This window comes from Aethalodelphis obliquidens, unplaced genomic scaffold, assembly GCF_003676395.1.
Source record: "Aethalodelphis obliquidens isolate GAN/ISIS:26980383/991018 unplaced genomic scaffold, ASM367639v1 scaffold2, whole genome shotgun sequence".
NCBI classification, from domain to species: Eukaryota; Metazoa; Chordata; class Mammalia; order Artiodactyla; family Delphinidae; genus Aethalodelphis; species Aethalodelphis obliquidens.
This window is the reverse complement of record NW_020837946.1, coordinates 58076573-58098848: the sequence shown is the minus strand read 5'-3', so window position 1 is coordinate 58098848 and position 22276 is coordinate 58076573. Positions and strand designations below refer to the sequence as shown.

The following is a 22276-nucleotide window of genomic DNA, read 5'->3' as shown; positions in this document are numbered from 1 at the left end:
AAGAGGCGACTTTCCCAGGGATCCCAGAGACTCCACCACTCTCACCTCCAGGAACCCCTGGGAACCCAGGCGCCAAGGGCCTGCTCCCCGTACTCACTTTCTTGATGTTGGATTTGGAGGCAGGATGAAAGTCCTTCTTGCACATGAAATTGGCGAAGGATTTTCCCATTTTGGCGCCTGAGCTGGGGAACGCAGCCGCTAGATCTGAGAGCAGCGTAAACAAACTCGGCTGCCTAACCGGAACTGCGCCTCCCGTGGCAGAGGGAACTTCCGGGGTCAAAAGGGACAGCTTCCGGCAATTAGTGCCTGTGGTGCTCCCTCTTCGCCCCTTCCTCCTTTCACTTTGGGCCCCTCGGAGGCCAGGTGAGGGGCGTGCACGGGGGTGGGGCGAGCATAGTAGTTGTTGGAAGCGGGAAGTCGGGAACTGCGGCGCGACGGCGCCGAGGTGCTCCTGGGAGCGGCTGCTGGGAGGGGCTCCTGGGGGGGGGGGCGCTGCAGGGAGGGGCTCCTGGGAGGGGTCCGGGCCGCGGCGCGGTCTGCAGTTTGGGTGCAGCCAGTTTGGGTGAGGAGTGCGGGCTGGGTGGCGGCTTTTCTGCAAGGAGGTGCTTGAAGTCCGAACCCTTTACTCTGTGAACTCCATTTCGAGTTGCATAAACTTTTCTAAACCAACTTTTTCCATCTGTGTTACTAAAGTAGTAATTCTTGCCCTAACTGTAGCACGTTTGTGAGGATCAAACGATGTGATGTTTCTGAAACCGCTTGGTGAACTAAAACATATAAAATAGAATGTCAACTCCAAAGGAGCGAGGACTCTATTTTGTTACCAGTACGGGGCCTGGTGCAGAAAGATATTTATAAACATTTGTTAAATGACGAATACATTTTAGGAGTTAGTAAAGGCTCTCAAGGCTGCCCCTCCTAAATGGGCTAGGTGTCTTACTAACTAGGTGGCATGTTTCCTTAGCTTTCCTTATAACCGCAGTTACCTTAGATCACCTAGTGAAGCTTGATGGCTCTTGAAACTTCACGGTTTTGAGTGGACGTGGCTGTAGGGGATCCACCAACCAAATCCTCTCGCGGGAGGGGGTGAGCGTGATGTCAAGAATAAGCCTTTTGTAAGAAATTGACTCTTCTGATGAATAATAATAACAGCTTTAAGTGATATGTTCTAAGAACTGAAAAACGGTTTACACACTGTCTTATTAAATTCTCCTAACAGCCCCCAAGATATTTACCGATGAGGCAGGAGACTTAGAGATTAAATAGCCTGCCAAAGTTAGGTAGTGGTGGAATTAGTTTTGGAACACAAATAGAAGGCGATCTAGGATATAAAGGTTGAAATTCACACGGAAAAGAACAGAAGCAATGGTGACCGCTCTGTTTCCATCATTGAGGAAAATAGAAAAACCCTTAGGTGTTTCAGGCTGAAGTTGTTTCTTTCTTACTTGAGTCATTTTGTTTTCTTTTGAATGAATCATTTATTGCATTTAAATCTGAAACTCTAAAACAATGTGCCATTCTGGAAGCAAACAAATTCGACTAAATTGAGGATTTAAGATTTTCCAAATTACAAATGAAGACATGATCTTGATATTAAATTATACAATCAGGATTCACAAGTTGAATGTGAACGTCTTCCTGGAAATAACAACAATTTGGAATTTTATTGACATGTTTTTGTATTTGTCTGATTCAGTGAGTCTGTTTCAAAATTTCAGTCTTATTAGTATTGTAACCAGTTCAAAAGAGACCCCGTCTTCCCATCTTTGAGGAAACACTGGGTATATAATACTGTGACTTTTCCATAAGTGCCAGTGATGAGAATACAAAGATTAATAAGACATACTCTCAGCTCTCAAGGATCTCACTGTCCACTAAGAAGACATATATACACAAATATGGTCTTTATAACAGTAGAGCTAGGTACAGGTGTTCCCAAATATGGAAATAGTGAAAGGAGATTCAAGGAAGACTTCAGGAGAGAAAGAGCTTAGAGACTAAATTTGACCTATAGACTAGAAGAAGGTACTTGTCATTCCTATTTTCTTACTAAATCTTGTAGTACTAGATTCATTCCCAAGTCATTTTCTTACTGATACGAAATTTGAAACTTTAATGAATATCCTATGTTAGATATGGCAGTAATATCCCCTGGTCATCAAGTAAAACTCTTCGTTTTGTATATACTAAAAATGCTTTTCTCTTTTTATTTTGAATCTTCCATATGATTTTTAGTTTTAAAAAAAATGGAACCTTGTTCCTGTGACACTTTTGTGGCACTACCTCCAGCAACAGTTAATAACAGGATTATTTTTGGAAAAAATTCAGATAGACCCTGTGATGAAGTACAGGAGGTAGTTTATTTTCCTGCTGCAGTTCATGACAATCTGAAGGAACATCTTAAGGTAGGTGAAATGCACGTTTTGTTAGCAATATTTTTCTTTAAAAATATCATAAACAGGTTTTTAAAAATCATTAGCCATTTGGCAGAAGCTATAGAAGTTAAAAATTTTAATTTGAAAAATAATTTGAATCAGAACTAGACTTCTGGTCTTTAATTTCAATGATTTGGAGGAAGCTGAAATAACAATAATAAGAATTGTTAATTCTTTGATCAGATATTTGAATGCTTACCATATGCAAGCACGTCGAATAGGGCAAAGCCTGCTGTCAAGACTAGTTCTGTCTTCCAGGAGCTTAGAGTCTAGTAGAGGAATAGGATGTGTATGTAACTAACCGCATTGTAAAAAAGGATGGTTTAAATGCTAAATTTAAGTAAGGGCAGCAAGTTGTGACATCAGTGGAGAAGCAAGTAATTCAGACTAGGAATTAAGGAAGGCTTCACCAGGAGTTGGGGTTTCAGCTGGAGTTTGATGGGCAAAAAGGATTCTGATTGGTATAGAATAGGAAAAATCATTCCAGACTCTGGAAGTAACAGTTTTATCATCAAAAAAGGTTTTTGGATCCAGTGGTAACACTATCAACACTATACACTTTATGCAGTCACTTGATAGTATACAGGTCAATTAAAGGACCCTTTAAATTTTTTATTCAAAAAATCCATTTAGCATGGAACTTAAAGAAAAATTTCATACTATGCTTTTATTCCTAAGTTATATAGTTTTTAGATTCCGTTTTATTGATATTCTAATACAAAAATATATTAAATATTAGACATTTTATGTATACAGTTGTTTCTCCACATCCGTGGGGGATTGGTTCCAGGAGCCCCTAGGATATCAAAATCCTTTGATGCTTAAGTCCCTTATATAAAATAGCATATAAATGCATATAACCTATGCACATGCTCCCGTAAACTTTAAATTATCTCTAGATTATTTATAGTACAATGTGAATGGTATGTAAATAGTTGTAAATACAATGTAAATGCTGTCTAAATAGTTGCCAGCAAATGTCAAATTCAAGTTTTGCTTTTTGGAACTTTCTGGAATGTTTTTTCTTTTCCTGAATAGTTTCAATCTGTGTTTGGTTGAATCTGTGGACGTGGAACCTGTGTGTGTGGAGGGCTGACTTTACTATGCCAGTTTTTTTCTTTTGCTGAGATTATTTATTCATCTTGGGTCCATTTCTTTTTTTTTATTCTTTTTTATTTATTTGGTTGCACCAGGTCTTAGTTGCGGTAGGCAGGCTCCTTAGTTGCAGCTCATCAGCTCCTTAGTTGAGGCACGTGGGCGCCTTAGTTGTGGCGTGTGAACTCTTAGTTGCGGCATGCATGTGGGATCTAGTTCCCTGACCAGGGATCAAACCCAGGCCCCCTGCACTGGGAGCATGGAGTCTTATACACTGCGCCACCGGGAAAGTCCCTTGGATCCATTTGTATTTTATCTCTTCATATTTAAGTCTCACCTATCCTCTAAGCCAGTGGTTCTTATTCTTTTCACTGCTGTGGATATACTCGGTGATTCCCACATGTGACATGGGCATCTATATATTTAAGGGCTACCATATGGAACTTACATCACCAATCAAGAAACACTGGACATTGAGTTTGAGATCTGTTTCCTTACACTTCAACTCAGATACATCTTTCTCTACAAAATGTTTCAAGATTCCACAGCTAGAAACTATCCCTTTCCTGAGCTTCCATTAGCACCCCATCTTCACTTTTCTTCATAGTCTTTATACTTTATATTTCATTGTATCTTAGGTAATGTAGAAGTCTTAGTTTCTTGACAGCAAGATCTGCATCTGATTCATCTTTGAAACCAATATATCTCTTAGCAGTGTTTTATCGTAGGAGATGCTTAGCAAATATCTGAATGAATAAATGCTCTAGGGACAATGTTTTAAGTGTAATGCCTCTATTATTGAAATTTTCAATTTAGTTATAATCTCTTTCATAATCGTCATGTCTTCTGATGGATTTTAAGATTCTAGACTTTGATAACTTTTCTTTTTTGGTTTTATTGTTATTGTTATGACTTTCTCTACAGTGTACTTACATAGAAATTGATCAAGTTCCTGAAACATATGCTATTGTCCTTAGTCGCCCAGCTTGGTTATGGGGGGCAGAAATGGGAGCCAATGAGCATGGAGTTTGCATTGGGAATGAAGCTGTATGGGGAAGAGAAGAAGTTTGTGATGAAGAGGCACTACTGGGCATGGACCTTGTCAGGTTATTTTTTTGTTATATTTTTGCACTGTAGAACTTGTCTAAATTTAAAATTTGTTGTTAACTCTTAACATGTTTTTATCTTCCCTTTTTTTTCATTTTGGGACTTTGATACTTTAGTTTGTGTTAAAAATGCTTCAGAATACAGGCATTCAATTTCAAGACTCTCAAATATCATTAATTAGGAGAAGGGAAGGAGTTGAAAATTATGATTCATTGGAAGTACCTAACTTACTTTATCAGACTGTAACTAATTCTCACAGTCACCTTGTGGGGTATTATTATTATCCTAATTTTACAGATGAGATACCTAAGGTTCAGAGATAAAGTGATTTGCCATTAAACTACCAAGTTGGAATTTAAACGATGATCTTTTTGACTCCAGATCTTTGTTTTCATGATTCCAAACTGACTCCACTACTTCACAAGGAACAGTTTAGAAGTTGGATTTCAGTGTATCTGTTAACTTGAAAGGATTTTTACTTGGAATATAAACACAAAATCTCATGTGCATGAAATTATTTAAGAAACATAATGGAAATTTATTTTAATCTGAGAACTTCAATGTTTTTATTTTAGACTTGGTCTTGAAAGAGCTGATACAGCTGAAAAAGCCCTCAATGTCATTGTTGATTTATTAAAGAAGTATGGCCAGGGTGGAAATTGTTCAGAGGGCAAGATGGTATTTAGCTATCACAACAGTTTCCTGATAGCTGATAGGAATGAGGCCTGGGTTCTGGAGACTGCAGGGAAGTACTGGGCAGCAGAAAAAGTACAAGGTATGGACAACTTTTCATGATTTAATTTGTTTTACAATTAATAAAAAACCTCTTAGTTGCATTTAATTGTTTTTCAAGATTTATACTCCAGTGCAATGAAGTCGAAAACTGAAGGGGAAATGAAAAAATTTGAAAGAACATACATTGAAAGAGCACTATAAAGGGCTTTCTTGAAAAAGAGGAAAAGGTGGTGTTATCTCTTTTTAATATATATGATATTAATTTCATATAACCTGTATACATTTTCTGTGCAGTAGCTCTTGGCTGTTTTATCGTACTTTTTCACTTTTTTTAAACGCCTCCCCTTTTTCACTTTTTTATTAAGTGAAACCATTTCTTTACCATTTTTTCCTGTTTTAACTTTGGGCTGAACTCCAAAATTTTATCATGTGTGGATATGGAGGTGAGGACAGGGTAGTGTTATTGGGGGTTGGTGACTGTGGGTTTAGTCGTTAGAAAGAATATATTGATACAATAGTAAAGTATAAAAATTTGATGTCATTGAGTAAATAACACAGTTGATTGTTTTAGAATGCTTTGCTTTTTTTCCCCCTTGATTTCTTTGTAACCATATATTCCTCTCATTTTTCAAGTGAGGAGATCCAGAGATATGAAGTGATTTACTCAAGGCAGTGAATGAGAGACTTAGAATTTAAATCTTTCTATCCTGACTCTCAGTTCAGTATTCTTTCACTAGAGTACAACCTTGTGCTTAAGCATGATCATGTACTTCTTGTGTAATTACCTCCTGCATCTCATAGTTTTACAGGGGGGATAAGATACACATGTGAAAATATTAAATGGCAAGTGAATGACACACACACATATATGCAATGAACCTTTAGAGAAAGGAAAAGTCATCGTGAGCTGGAGAAATTTGGGAAGTCTTCATGAAGATAGCCTTGAGCTTTGGAGGATTTGGATGTTATTTTTCAAAACAGGTCATTGACAGTTGTTTTGATGGACATTTTATATTTTGCATGTATGTTTATTAATACACAAAACTGAATTTAGATTCTTTTTATTATTGTGATAATTGGCCTGATTATACCATTAATTATTTTTATTTTGTCAAGTGTGCTACATCCAAGAGAAAAACAAATTCTGTTGAAAAAGATAGCCCCACCGAGCCATCCAAAACAAACACCTTCACTGAGTCTGATTATCCAATTGTAGATTAACTTTGCCAACTTGTCTCTCTTCCTATTACTAAATTAGCCCAAGAACTAAGTAGTTTAACTATAGGGAATTATCTACTCATGGAAAATTCCTCTTCTCTTTGATTCTATCATGACTTAAGTCTATTTTTGTAGTGAGAATATCCCAAGTATGATTTCATTAGAGTAATTAAATTGATTTCTACTTGGCAGACTATCATTCTAAATCTGTTTTAAAATGTTATTAATTTTCATTTATCATGATCTACTTCATTTATTCTGATCTGTTTAGAACAGACTTTTATTGTTTCTTCTGTTTTGTATTTTAGTTGAAAATTTTGTTATAACTTAGTGCCATGATATTTTTAGAAGCCTTATATTTCTGTTCTAAACTTACTTATGACTATTTTTTAAACAGTAATTCATATAAAAGACTAATATCGAGAATATATAAAGAACTGTCAAAACTCAACAGTAAAAAGACAAATGACACGAAGAGACATTTCCCCTAAAAGGATATACAGATGTCACAAAAGCACATGAAATGATGTTCACCGTCATTAGCCATTAGGGAAATGCAAACTAAAACCACAATGAGATACCACTCTACCTCTATCAGAATGGCTAAAAATTTTTTTTTTTTTTTCAGAATGGCTAAAAATTTTTAAATGACATTCCCAAATGCTAGTGAGAATCTGTAGGATGGTACATTGCTAATAAGAATGTACAGTCACTCTGGAAAACAGTTTGGCAGTTAAAAAAAAACCTTAATATGCAACTATTATACAGTGTAGCAATTGCAATCTTATGCATTTATCCCAGAGAAATAAAACTTAAATGCACACAAAACCCTGTACATGAATTTTTAGAGCAGCTTTTCCCATGATACCAAAAACTGGAAACAACCTAGCTGTCCTTTAACTTGTGAATGTTTAAACAAACCATAGAATGTCTATAACATGGAATACTAGTCAGCAATAAAAAGGAATGAATTGTTGATACATACAATAACCTGGAATAATCTTTAGGGAATTAAACTGAGTAAAAAAAGCCTAAAGATTGTATATTGTATGATTCCATTTATATGATTTTCTTGAAATGACAGTTATAGAAATGGATAACAGATGGTTGCCTGGGGTTAATGAAAGGGTGGGCGTGGGAGATAAGTGGGTGTGGCTATAAAAGGGCAACACGAGTGATCCTTGTGATATTCTGTACCTTGACAGTATAAATACTAGTATTTTGGTTGTGATATTATGCAAGATGTTACCATTTGGGGAGACGGTGTAAAGGTGCATAGCTCTCTCTTTAATTCTTACAACTACATGTGAATCCATAATTACCTCAAAATAAAAAGTTTAATTTTAAAAAGTAATTTATTTATTTGAGTATGTAATAAATAGATGCACATGGTACAACATTTAGAAGCCTATATTTACATTGAAATAATGATTAAGGATCATAATGTACAGAGATAGATATATTACATTAAATATGACTTTTCTTCTCCCTTCCTCTCTTCTTTGAAAATAGAGGGAGTTCGTAATATTTCTAATCAGCTTTCTATAACAACCAAGATTGATCGGGAACACCCAGACATGAGAAGCTATGCTAAGCAGAAAGGTTGGTGGGATGGTAAAAAGGAGTTTGATTTTGCTGCAACATACTCTTATCTTGACACAGCCAAGATGATGACTTCTCCAGGCAGATACTGTGAAGGCTACAAGCTTCTGAATAAACATAAAGGTAATTTTAAATAATATTAGAATGAAAATGGTATTTCGTGTAAATATAATGTGGGTATAATAAAGTCTGTTTTTTGAAAAAATATTCTAAGTAAGATATAGTTTTATTAAAACTGAAAACGGGGAATTCCCTGGTGGTCCAGTGGTTGGGACTCCATGCTTCCACTACAGGGGGTACGGGTTCGATTCTTGGTCGGCGAACTAGGATCCCACAGGCCGTGCGGCACAGCCAAAGGGAAAAAAAAAGAAAAAAAACCTGAAAACATTGTGATACTGTAAGCTGTTTTTTTTTTGCGGTACTCGGGCCTCTCACTGTTGTGGCCTCTCCCGTTGCGGAGCACAGGCTCCGGACGTGCAGGTTCAGCGGCCATGGCTCACGGGCCCAGCCACTGCGCGGCATGTGGGATCTTCCCGGACTGGGGCACGAACCTGCGTCCCCTGCATCGGCAGGCGGACTCTCAACCACTGTGCCACCAGGGAAGCCCCTGTAAGCTGTTTTTTGAGATGAGTGAAGTGCTATATAATTGTGAGACGGTAATAATTCTTTCTGAAAGACAAGTTCAGATTTGCAATCCTCAAGCCCTTTTTTCAGTTCTTAGTAATATTTTTAAAGCCAAATTTGGATTACTTTTCTTCTCAGAGTTCATTGGAACATGGAGATGGTTTTCTTTGACTATTGCTGCTGCTTCTTTCATTTATCTTTTGATAGTACCCTTATTGGTTATTTTCTAATTTCAAAAGTTATATCTATAACTTGTCAAGAAGACAAACTGAGCAGATATAAGAATTCTCCCTTTCCACTCTTAAACTCTAGAAATGTTGAATAACATATTTAAACATTAAGGACATATATAGATAGGTTTAAAGACAGGAAGAGGAAATCACTAGCTACCAAAAATGAAGAGAGAACCCATAGTGTCAGCAAAATTTGAGGTCTCTTCTCCATACAGTCCTCCTTCTCTCTGTGTCAAAGGGGAGATTGTGGACCACACATCATCCTTAGAGGCTAGTTTTAACATCCATGAGAATGTAGGTGCCTAGCTGAAAGACCTATTTGGGGAGCAGGAAATGGACTAGTTACTAAGATTAGTACTCTGCTCCATGCCCAGAGTCCCAGCCTGGAATTGAGCTGTCTGCTGTCCCAGGCTCTGGGTCAGTACATTCTCTTGTGAGTGACTGAACTCTGAGCTACATGTATTTTGTAAACTCAGCTAAGGCTACCTGTGCTGTGTTGAGAAACAAAGTGGTTTGGAACCTGTGAAACACAGGTATGCAGAATTCCAGCATACCTGTGTCTCTATGAATATATGACAAATATTCAGATTTTACTCAAATTTCCCATCCAGATGAGAAATCTGCTATAATGAATCTTCATGTAACTGCCATTAAAAACATGGACATTCAGATAAAAGGATGTAGTTTCCACATTTATTACGGATAGTTTCTATTATTATGTCCTCAAGTTCATTGATCTTTTCTTCTGCATTATCTAATATGCTGTTAATCTCAGTAATATTTTCATTTCAGTTATTATATTTTTCATCTCTACATGTTCTAGTTGGTTCTTTTTGTATATCTCTCATTTCTCTATTCATTACCTTCATGTTTTTCTTTAAATCCTTGAGCATATTTAGCAGACAGCTGTTTTATAATAGTTGTTTTAACATCCTTGTCTTCTAACTCCATTATCTCTGTAATTTCTGAGTCTGTTTCTGTTGATTTGATTTTCTTCTGGTTTTGGGTCACATTTTCCTGCTTATTTGTATGTTTAATAATTTTTGATTAGATGATGGACATTGCAGATTTTAATTGTTGAGTTCTGGATTTTGTTTTATTCCTTTAATGAGTGTTGGACTTTGTTTTTTTTTTTTTTTTTTTGGACTTTGTTTTATCAGTTAATTTCATTATTTAGGGAACAGTTTCATCTCTTTTAGGCCTATTAGCTTTTCTAGGGTAGCTCTAGAGTAGCTATTATACCAGGGCTAGTTTAGTCCCACTAAAGGCATGTGATCCTTCTGGGATCTCTGCTGAATGCCTTGTGTATTAAATGAGATCTTCTTACTCCAGCTAGTGGGAACTCAAAAGGTTCCCAGCCCTGTGTTAGCTTTATGGATTTTTTAAAAACTCATAGTTTCCAATAATTGCTCTTTCCTTATAATTTGTTCTTTGTTTGGTCTTGTGGAGTTTCACCCTATGTGTGTGTGCAAATTGGTATTCAGCCAGAGGCTCAATGGACCCTCTGCACAGGTTGCTAGAAAGTTTTTGAGAGGTAGCTTATTCCTCTTTGGTGCTCTGCTTTGCAAATTCTACCACCCTGACCTCCCTGAACTTCCACCTCTGTTTCTTCAACTTAGAGTGATCTTTGGGCTATGTCTGGGTCCCCCTCCCTGCACTGTTGTCTGAAAATTGCCTCCAACAACACTGAGCTCCTGGAGTCAACACAATGGTAGGGCTTACCTTATTTGTTTCCTTTCTCTCAGGGATCATAATCCTACATTACCTGTTGTCCAATATCCAAAAACAGTTTTATATATTTTGTCCAGTTTTCTGTTTGTCTACAGTAGGAGGGTAATTCTAGACCCTACTGTTCCTTCATGGTTGGAAGCAGAAGTTCTATTTACATTATACTGAGTGTTTTTTGCAGTATAGAAGAGAAATGCAATTCATATCCAGTAAGATATGTTATTATTTTTAACTGCACACAAGCACAATTATTGGGCATTCATTGAGAGTTAAATAAACAGATGATCAGTGTTTACACACTTCCCATTATGCAGAAGTTCTTGGTTGATTGTTACATAGGTTTTACAAGTATTTAGTAATATTTGGGGAAATTGATTGAGTTTTTAAATATGGGCTAGGAATACATTATTATTTCTTCCATTTAAAATAAGGGGTTGTAGGCTCTTGCTATTCAGTGTTTATAACAGTTTAGATTCAGGTAAGGAGGCTGTATGTATTTTATTAACCACCCATATGGAAGCCTTCATTATCCATGGTCTGCCAGGACTCTCCCAGAAATTCCCTTTGAAGATGATTTCACAGGAAAAAAATTATAAACACATGAGCAAATACAGTACTAAAAGCGAAACAATTCATAGACCCAACAAATACGGGAAATTCACACCCAAGAACAAATTAGCTGATTTAAAGTTAGCTAATGATTAAAACTATCAAAGGTATTTGTTAATATTAAGGAATTATTATTTTAAAATTCAGATGTGGTCATTGTATTTTAGCTATATTTATAAAAAAATTCCTTTTGTATAGATAAGTACTGAAATATCATGGATGAGATGATGTGACTGGTATTTTCTTCAAAATAATTTGATGGGAGGGATTTGATAACTGTTGAAACAGTAATGAATATTTGAGGATTCATTATATAATTTTTCTGAACTTTTATATATTTCAAATTTTTTGTAATAAAAAGTTAAAAAAATAAAATTAAAATGTTCAAAGATATAAAGGAAGGAATGAAATCCATAAAGAAAGAGTAGGAGATTATGAAAAATAAACAGACAAATTTGCAAATTCTAAAATGTGCAGAAATTCTAAAAATGAAAATTACAGTCACTGAAACAAAACCAAAATTGAACGTTGTAACAAATGTTCAAAGTTAAGCATTTGGAAAATGCAGGTAAACAAAGAGGAACAAAAATTACTCATAATAAGTACTCAGCACTCACTTAACATTTAAATATTTTTAATTGCAAAAGTAAAATGTATCATTGCTAGCAGATATTCTTTGTAGCCATATTTCCCTGTATACATATACAGCTTATTTTTTTAAATAAAAATAGGTCAATACTGAATATATTCTACTTTAATCCACTTTTTAGTTGATGTTATATTTGGAATATCATTCCACATCTTTAGTTATCATTCATTTGAAATGTTTTAAAATTTCCCTCATGATTTCTGACTTGTGGATTATTTAGAAGTGTGTTAACGAATTTCCAAATATTTGGGCATTTCCTAGATATCTTATTGTTGTTGATTTCTAATTTAATTCCACTGAACTCAGAGAACATACTCTATATGACTTCAGTCCTTTAAAATTTACTGAGACTTATTTTATGGCCTGGCATATGATCTATTTTGGTGTACAAAATATGCGCCTTGCACTTGTTAGGTATAGAGTTTTATAAATATCAATTAGGTCAATTAGGTCAAGATGGTTACTGTGATCATGTACATCTTTAATGATTTTTTTTTCTTGTTGTATATATTACTAAGAGAGGAGTGTGAAAATCTCCAATTATGTTTATGGAATTGTCTGTTTCTCCCTTTAATTCTGTCAGTTTTTGCTTAATATATATTAAACGTCTGTTATTAGGTACATACACATTTATAATTGTTTTGTCTTTCTGGTGAATTGGCTCTTTTCTTTTTTTTTTTTTTTTTTTTTGCGGTACGCGGGCCTCTCACTGTTGTGGCCTCTCCCGTTGCGGAGCACAGGCTCCGGACGTGCAGGCTCAGCGGCCGTGGCTCACGGGCCTATTCGGATCCGTGACATGTGGGATCTTCCCGGACCGGGGCACGAACCCGCGTCCCCTGCATCGGCAGGCGGACTCTCAACCACTGCACCACCAGGGACTCCCAGGCCCTTTTCTTCATGAAACATTATTTCTCACTGTTAATACTGTTTGTCTTGAAGTCAACTTTAGCCCAGTTTTCTGTTTACTGTTTTTTTGTTTTGTTTTGTTTTGTTTGGTGGTACGCGGGCCTCTCACTGTTGTGGCCTCTCCCGTTGCGGAGCACAGGCTCCAGACGCGCAGGCTCAGCAGCCATGGCTCACGGGCCCAGCCGCTCCGTGGCATGTGGGGCCTTCCCGGACCAGGGCACAAACCTGTGTCCCATGCATCGGCAGGTGGACTCTCAACCACTGTGCCAACAGGGAAGCCCCTGTTTACTGTTTATATGACATATACTCACCTATCCATTTGCTTTCAAACTATCTGTATCTTTATATTTAAAGCACATTTCTTGTTAAAAAAAATACGGTTTAATCTTTTTTTTTAAACCATTCTGATAAGTTTTGCCTTTTAATTAGAAACTATAGTTCATTAACATTTAATGTAGGCTGGTTCAGGTTCCAGATAAGATGCTGTAAGTAAACTCTATTCTATCTCTTTTTCTGAATATAACCAAAAGCCTAGAAACATTGTATGGAACAGTTATCTGAGGACCTTTAAATGTAAAAAGGAATAGGCAATAGGAGAAAGAAACCAGAACCCGAAGTATGAATTCATCCAGCAGTGAGTTTCATGGTTTTTTTCCTTCCATATCACCTGGCCTGGTTTCAAACAGTATGATTGCTGGAACTATGCACTGGGTGTGGACAGAAAGTGGGCCCAAAATCTCATAACATAATGTTATAATCTAAATGATACAATCCAAAATTACCCAATATATGAAAACCAGGAAAATCTCAACAACTTGGAAGGGAAAAGACAATAGATACCAACCACAAGATGATCTAGATGTTGGGATTATCAAATGAAGACTTTATTCAGTTATTTTTTTGATTGAAGTATAGTTGATTTACAATGTTGTGTTAATTTCTGCTGTACAGCAAAGTGATTCAGTTAAACCTATATATATATCAATATATATATATTCTTTTTAATATTCTTTTCCATTATGGGTTATCATAGGATATTGAATATAGTTCTCTGTGCTATATAGTAGGACCTAGTTGTTTATCCATTCTATGTTTAATAGCTTACATCTGCTAACCCCAACCTGCTATTCCATCTCTCCCCCAACCTTCTCCCCCTTGACAACCACAAGTCTGTTCTCTATGTCCATGAGTCTGTTTCTGTTTTGTAGATAGGTTCATTTGTGCCATTCAAATGAAGACTTTAAAGCAGCTATTTTAAGTGTGAACACTCCCAATATGAATGAGAAAGTAGAGCATCTCAGCAGAGAAGTAGAAGCTATAAAAATGAACTGAATGGAAATTTTATAATTGAAAAACACAGTAACCAAAGTAAAAAATTCCTCTGATGGGCTCAATAGCAGAATGGATATGACAGAGGAAAGTGTCAGTGAATTTGAAGATAGATCAGTAGAAATTATCTAATATGAACACAGAGAGAAAAAAAATTGAAACAAAGAAACAGAACAGAGCCCTAGGGACTGTGGGATAATATCTAAACATCTAGAGTCATTAGAGTCTCAGAAGGAGAGAAGAGTGTGATGCAGAAAAGTTTTTAAATAAATAATGGTTGAAAACTTCTCAAAATGGCAAAAGACTTAAATTTACAGATTCAGGAAAGTTAGCAAACCTCAAACAAGATAAATGAAAAGAAATCCATGCCTAAATGCACAAACTGCTGAAAACCAAAGACAAAAAGCCTTAAAAGCAGCTAAAGAAAAGTAACACATTATATATAGGTAAAAAATGATTCCTGTGTGTTTTTCATTATAAGCCATAGATGCCTAAAGGCAGTGAAACAACATTTTTAAAGCTCTGAAAGAAAAGAATTCTGTATCTAGACAAAATATTCTTCAGGAATGAAGGTGAAATAAAAACATCCTGACATGTGGGAGAACTAAGAGACTTTGTTGCCAGTATTCCTGCTATAAAAGAAATGCTAAAGGAATTTTTTTAGATAGAAGGGAAGTGATAGCACAGCGAAACATGGAACTTCAGAGATGAAGAAAGAGCCACAGAAATGGTAAATATTGGGGTAAATATAATACCATGTTTCTCCTCTTAAGACCTTAATAATATGTCTAACAGTTATAAGCCAAAATTACATTTCCTATAATACACATGATAATCACAGTATAAAGAGGGGAGTACATATGGTGTTAAGGTTTGTACATTGTACTTAAAGCTGTAAAATATTGATTCTAGTAAACAGATAATTGAATTTTGTATATTATAGCCTTAGAGCAACTATTTAAAAAGCTATGTAATAAGATACAGTAAAAAAAACCCCAACACATGAATTAAAATGGAATACTAAGAAAATATTCAAAAAGAAGGCAGGAAAGGGGAAATGGAAGAATAAGAATAGAAGCATCGAACATAAAACAATATAATGTAGATCTAAAGTTCAACATATCTATAATTACATTAATTGTTAAGTGGTCTAAACATACCAATTAAAAGATGAAGTGTGTCAGACTGAAGTAAAAAAAACAAACCATGACTCAGCTATATGCTGTGTATGAGTGACTCACTTTAAGTAGGCGAAGAGTAAAAGAATGGGAGAAGTTATAGCATGTAAACACTGATCAAAAGACAGCTGGGTTGGCTATATAAATATTAGATGAAGTAGACTTTCGAGCAAGGTACATTACCAGGGAGAGACATATCACATAATCAAAAAAGGGTCATTTCAGGGTTATTATTTTCTCCATGGTAAATGTATATGAACCTAACAACAAATCTTCAAAATATATGAAGTAAGAACTAACAGAACTGAAAGGAGAAGTAGACAGTTCCACAATTATAGGTGGAGACTACAATGCTTCTCTCTCAGTAATGGGAAGAACCAGTGGACAGAAAATCAGCAAGGATATGAAAGAATTGAACAGTATATCAACCACTGGATCTAACTGATGTTTATAGAATTCTCCACCCAACAACAGTGGAATGCACATTCTTTTCAAGTGCACATGGAACATACACTAAGTTGACCATATCCTGGATCATAAAACAAATCTTAAAAAGAGACATAACAAAGTCCAGTCTTTGACAATAATAAAATTATGTTTGAAATCAGTTACATAAAGATATCTGGAAAATCCCTAATACTTGGAAATCACACAACACACTTTATTATTTTTTTTATTTTTATTTTTTGCGGTACGCGGGCCTCTCACTGCCGTGGCCTCTCCCACCGCCGAGCACAGGCTCTGGACGCGCAGGCCCAGCGGCCATGGCCCACGGGCCCAGCCGCTCCGCGGCACGTGGGATCCTCCCGGACCGGGGCATGAACCCGCGTCCACTGCATCGGCAGGCGGACCCTCAACCACTGCGCCACCAGGGAAGCCCACACTTTATTTTTTTTTAATTAATTAATTTTTTTGGATGCATTGGGTCTTCGTTGCTGCGCACGGGCTTTCTCTAGTTGTGGCGAGCGGGGTCTACTCTTGGTTGCAGTGCACGGGCTTCTCATTGAGGTGGCTTCTCTTGTTGTGGAGCACGGGCTCTAGGCGCGCGGGCTTCAGTAGTTGTGGCTCGCAGGCTCTAGAGCACAGGCTCAGTAGTTGTGGCGCACAGGCTTAGTTGCTCCGCGGCATGTGGGATCTTCCCAGACCAGGGCTCGAACCCGTGTCCCCTGCATTGGCAGGCAGATTCTTAACCACTGCACCACCAGGGAAGTCCACACAACACACTTTAAATGTATGGGTCAAAAAAGAAGTCTCCAGGGAAATTAGAAAATATTTTGAGTGGAATGAAATGCAAATCAATATACCAAAATTTATAGCATGCAGCAAAAGTAGTGTTTACAGGAAAATTTAAAGCATTAAGTGCTTATATTAGAGAATAAGAAAGGTCTCAAATCAACCATGTAAACTTTCACCTTAATAAACTAAAGAAAAAAAAATCCCAAGGAAAGAAAAGAAAGAAATAATAAAGTGCAGAAATCAATAAAATTGAAAACAACAAAACAGTGGAGAAAATGGATCAAACTAAAAGCTGGTTCTTTGAAAAGATTAATAAATTGAAACACTCAGCTCCACAAAGAAAAAAAAAAAAAAGGAAGAAAACACAAGTTACATGTCAGGAAAACAGATATTATTATAGACCCCATAGACATTAGGAGGATAATAGGGAAACGCTATAAACAGCTCTAAGTGTGTTCAGTAACTTAGAGGAAATGAACCAATTCCTTGAAAGCCACCAATCACCAAAACCCACCTAGGAAGAAATATCAATAACTTTTGATTTAGCAATTGAATTGGTTGTGTTCTGTCTGCAAAGTCTGTCTCCTGGTCAGCAGCTCAAATTCCAGTTTCGTTCTTTTATCTTTAGCTGAGCTGCTATCGTTCTCCCCCACATATGCTGATTCATGAAACAGATGGAGATTTGGGCACAGTTTTTTTTTTTTCCCCCGAAGAATTTTGGGGTTCCTCTCTATAACTCTCTCCTTTCTGCAATTCTCCCTTCACCTTCTAGTACCGGTAGTTGGCCTCTGGTTCTTCAGACCAGAAAGACCAAGGTTTTCTATAACTACCTGCGCCACATTGCACAGCATTGACCGTGGCCTTCCCTCAGGCTAAAGCCGTAACAAAAATGGGAAATTTATTCTGTGCTTCATCCCATCTTCCAAGTGTCACCTCTCCTCCAGAATTTTCCTGCTTTTGCTCACAGTAAAGAAACTTAGTGTATTTTGTCCCAAGTTTATAGTTATCTGAGGGAGGGTTAGTATGATGGAAGCTTACTCAGCCTAAATGAAAGCAGAACTCCTTCCCATGTCATTTAATATTCTATGAAATTCTTTTACTTATAAAAATAAATATATTCACATGATTCAAAATTCAGAGGTATACAAGAGTATACAGTGAAGCCTCTCCCTTCTAACATGCCCCTGTTCAGTCCTTTTTCCTACAGGCATTTCCTTGTATATGCCTTCAGAGATGATGTACGCTTAATGAAACAAATATGTATAGATATTCTTCTCCTTTTTACAGAAATGGTAGCATGCCATACACACTCTTCTGCACATAAGTTTTCTCTAGTTACCAATATATAATGTAGATCATTCTATTTTAATATATATAGAACTTTCTCATTTTTAACAGATGCATGGTATTCTATTATTTTGGTATATTATTTATTTCCATGTGGTTGTATTTTATCATTATATAGTAAAGATTGTATGAATCATACTTTAATTAACAAATTCTCTGTTATTTAGTTTGTTTTTAGTTTTCTACCACTTAAAATTATACAATATGCTTATAGCTTCTTTATTTTCACATCCATGTTTATTTTCCTAGAATAATTTCCTACAAGTAGAATGTGGGGTCAAAGCATGTGCATGTTTTAAGGCTTTTGAAACTCATTGCCAAAATGACCACCAGAAAAGTTGCATCAATTTAAATTTCCACCAGTAATATTTGAGTGCCCATTTTCTAATATATTTACCAATATAGGATATTGTTTTTATGCCATCTTGTTAAATTTTTAGGCAAAATTGGCATGTTATTACTTTAAAATATATTTCTCCTATTAGTGAGGTTAACCATATTCTTATGTTAATTTATAATTTTTAAATAACTTTCCTGTTCTTAATATATGTTTTCCCCATTTTTATATTTGGTTACTACTAACTCTTAAAAAATTACTAGTAATGTACCTTTGTCTATTCGCCTCCAAATAATTCCAGAAAAATAACTTTTATTTAGAAGATTATTGGGTGGCAGATAAATGCTAAAAGGGTCTTTCCACTAATAAAAATCTGTGACTGATTTATCTTCCTTCACTTGAAGGATAAAATGGTTCTATAAATCAATCAGAAAGCAACTACTCAGAGATAGATAAGTCAGTGATTGATACTTGCTTCTCAGGTATTCATTAAACAAATTAATTATATGTATAGCAGAAAAAAGTTTGTGACAGAATGTTTTTAGAATGCCTTAACATCATTGTTTTCAAAGTATTTAATATCTTATATTTTAATTTCCAGAAGAATGTCATCATTTGAAAAGTTTCCTATAAAGTTTCTTAATATTAGTTTGCCATTTGATAAGTAGGTTGTTTAAACTATCTTTTTTCATGTAGATACATATGTAGAAAATGCTAAAATTTGTTATTCTAAGGATTTTGATTTTAGGCTTACTGTTGTTGTAAAAGTAGAGACAGAGTACTTGGTTGCAGCAACACCTACTCCTATTTATTAAAAAAGTGTATCAGGGCTTCCCTGGTGGCGCAGTGGTTGAGAGTCCACCTGCCGATGCAGGGGACGTGGGTTCGTGCCCTGGTCCGGGAGGATCCCACATGCCGCGGAGCGACTGGGCCCGTGGGCCAGGGCCGCTGAGCCTGCGCGTCGGGAGCCTGTGCTCCGCAGCGGGAGAGGCCACAGCAGTGAGAGGCCCGCGTACCGCAAAAAAAAAAAAAAAAAAAAAAAAAAGTTTATCAAAGGCTAGACACTGTGCTAAGTGATTACATTATTTTCTTTAAGCAACCATGTGAAGTAGGTATTATCTTCATTTTACAAAAGAGGAAGTTGTGTTTGTGCTCTTCATTTGTCTCCTGTATGAAACTGAAAAAAAATGGACTCTCATTTGTCCTTATATTCCTCTCAGCACCTAGTTCAGTGTCTTGCACTAGTGTGTGTGTGCTTAATAAGTTTCTTTTTTTTGTTAAATTAACAAAGGATTATTAGTTGAATTGAATTAAATTGTAATTTGCAGGTAGTTTAACAAAGATCATTGTTGTATCCTTTTTTTCTGGCAATAAACCTAAAGGCTTAAGACATAAAATTAGCAGGTATTCTTAAAAAATGAAGACTAACAACACATAATTAAGGCGGAGAGGAAAATGTCAAGAATCATAAGGTTTAGGGTGATCGAACGAAAGGAAGAAAAAATAGGTAGAAATAATTATAAATTAATTAGCCACTGTATCATAATAATTAATTCTGTTATATTTAACTACAAAATAACTGAATTATAGATTTGAAATGCATAAAATATTATAGTAATAGATGCATCTGACATGAAACTTATTTTTCCCCTAAGTATGAAGTATAGTTCATCCCACCTTCTGTGCTTTGCCAAAAGAATAAATGTCTTTCCAGTACTTTTATAGAAAATTGTCTACTAGTACATTATGGCTAATTCTTCCTATGAGTCTTCTAGATGGAAGAGCCTACCTCTGTTCTTTACAACTATTCCTACCTGATAGCTATTAACTGTGCTGCATGTATATCCAAATTGTATCTATATTCACTCTTGTATTTTAAATAACTAGTTTAAATTGCAGTGAAATTGTACCCTGTGTTTTGCATTCATTGTAGTGAACCCTGCCATTGCAGTCTCAGTACTTATTCAGTGCTTACAAGTGGATTACATATAGTTATCCTACTCAAGTGATCATGTAAATCCTTCTTTCATTTTGAGAATTGTAGGTTTTGACTACAGAAAACATTTTCATAATACCTGTGTTACTGCAGTGTTATGGTTCTGACACTGTTTTTGTTAAAACTTGCCATTTACAGGAATTTATATTTGAATCATTCTAAAATCTCACTAGGTGCAGCAGCTATGTGTGTGATAGATAGATGTGGATGGCTTTTGCTTTATTGTTTAGTTTTAATATTAAGGGTTGTTTTCAGGTGTATCCTTTTTTTTTCTTCCTGCGTTTTTTCAAAACTAACAGAAAGATATTGCTCCTGTAACAAGTTATCTATACATTATTTTTCTTGAATTTGAAGTCACAGGTATATTATGTAGAAAGTGAAAATTTGCTATTAACATAAAACGGAAGTTTGCGTGATTAACTGAGGGTGGAACATTAGACTGTTTTATATGGAAATCAATTTTATTTTAATTTGAAATGTCACAAAAATCACAATTTGGGTGCAGACTTGATGTAAGCTTTTGTTCTTTTAATTATTCCCATATATCATGGGGATGGGGGGAAATTCTTGCTCTTCATGCTTTCTTTGTCTTTGTGAGTAATTTCATTTTTTATTCCTTTGCTGTCATTGTAGTAGGGTTTGGGGAGAGAGGAAAAACATACCTGTGGTCAACCAACTATGTTAAATGAGAGTTATTTGTTTCTTTAGAACTAATTTTAATGAAGTAATTAAACATTTCCATACAAAGTGTCTGAAAATATCTTATCCGCTGACAGGAACTATATGTTTTGTGTTATTTTTTTAAACTGTACTTGTTACAATATGGGTCTACCACATTCATTACTGTTATTCAGAAATTGATACTACTTGAGGGTAAAAAGAGACTGATGTATTTAATAAATGGGAGGCATAAAATTGGAGTGGTTAAAAGCACAAAGCTGGACATTTGCTTCTGGTTAACAGGGAGTAGCTAGTACGAGACTAACCTCTCCCCAAGAATAACTAAAAGCTGGGAAAATAAAACCCACTGTTTGAAGGCATGGTGAACACCCAAAACACTTAGGATATGAGGGGCCTAGATCCAGGAGATTGGGAAAAGACTATGTGCACTCTGAGAAGAGTCTGACCTTCTATGTCACAATTTCTCCTTAAAGCAGTTGCTGACTTCTAAGCCGTGCATATGTAGGATGAGGCTCTGTAGGATGAGTAGTTACCAAGAGCTTAAAACGTTAAGTAGAGATTTTGGCAGTCTCACAAGGCCTTAGGGACAAAAATTGGATTTGATGAACAACCAAGAAGAAGGGGCCTGGGAAATACCCCAGGCTTTCAGTTAAAACCCCAGAAAGGCTACACTTTAGGAATAAGAACAAACAGAATAGACCAGTCTCAGCTGGATCAATAGGTAATCTACCTATATTCCATCTGTTTGCCAGAAGAAAATTAAATACTCTGTGGAGGAAAATATCATGCAGTGCCTCTACAGATTTTAATCTATAGTGTCCAACATTCAATAAAAAATTATCAGACATGCCAAGAAATAGGACCAAGTGATTGAAAATCAAGAGAAAGCAGACAGTAGAAACTGACCCACTGGTTATCCCCAAATTAGTTTTATCAGATATAGACTTTAAAAGTAATATGTTTTATATGTTCAAGAAAATTAGACAAAAAGATGGAGAATTTCATCAGAGAACTGAAATCTATAAAAGAGAACCAAATGGAAATAATAGAACTGTAAATTTCTAATAACTGAAATGAAGAATTCAATAGATTAGGGGCTTCCCTGGTGGCACAGTGGTTGAGAGTCTGCCTGCCAATGCAGGGGACGTGGGTTCGTGCCCCGGTCCGGGAAGATCCCACATGCCGCAGAGCGACTAGGCCTGTGAGCCATGGCTGCTGAGCCTGCGCGTCC

The 22276-nt window shown here is 36.1% G+C and overlaps 2 protein-coding genes across 3 annotated transcripts in view; one reads left to right on the top strand and one right to left on the bottom strand.

The window, feature by feature from the left end:
* CIRSR (corepressor of RBPJ and splicing regulator) overlaps positions 1-258 on the bottom strand; it is a 39844-nt gene extending 39586 nt beyond the window's left edge. Inside the window, exon 1 of the mRNA XM_027128026.1 lies at positions 98-258. Coding sequence (XP_026983827.1) covers positions 98-169 — 72 coding nt within the window. The 5' untranslated portion in view covers positions 170-258. The remainder of the gene's footprint in view (positions 1-97) is intronic.
* Positions 259-273: 15 nt separating this feature from the next.
* Positions 274-22276, top strand: part of SCRN3 (secernin 3) — a 34549-nt gene continuing 12546 nt past the window's right edge. Inside the window, exons 1-5 of one of the 2 annotated variants that reach the window (XM_027128005.1) lie at positions 274-363; positions 2236-2405; positions 4455-4636; positions 5213-5412; positions 8103-8315. In XM_027128005.1, the coding sequence (XP_026983806.1) occupies positions 2247-2405; positions 4455-4636; positions 5213-5412; positions 8103-8315 (754 nt within the window). In that variant the 5' untranslated portion in view covers positions 274-363; positions 2236-2246. Of the gene's footprint in view, positions 364-2235; positions 2406-4454; positions 4637-5212; positions 5413-8102; positions 8316-22276 lie in introns of those variants that run through there. The other variant, XM_027128011.1, reaches the window with a different exon arrangement.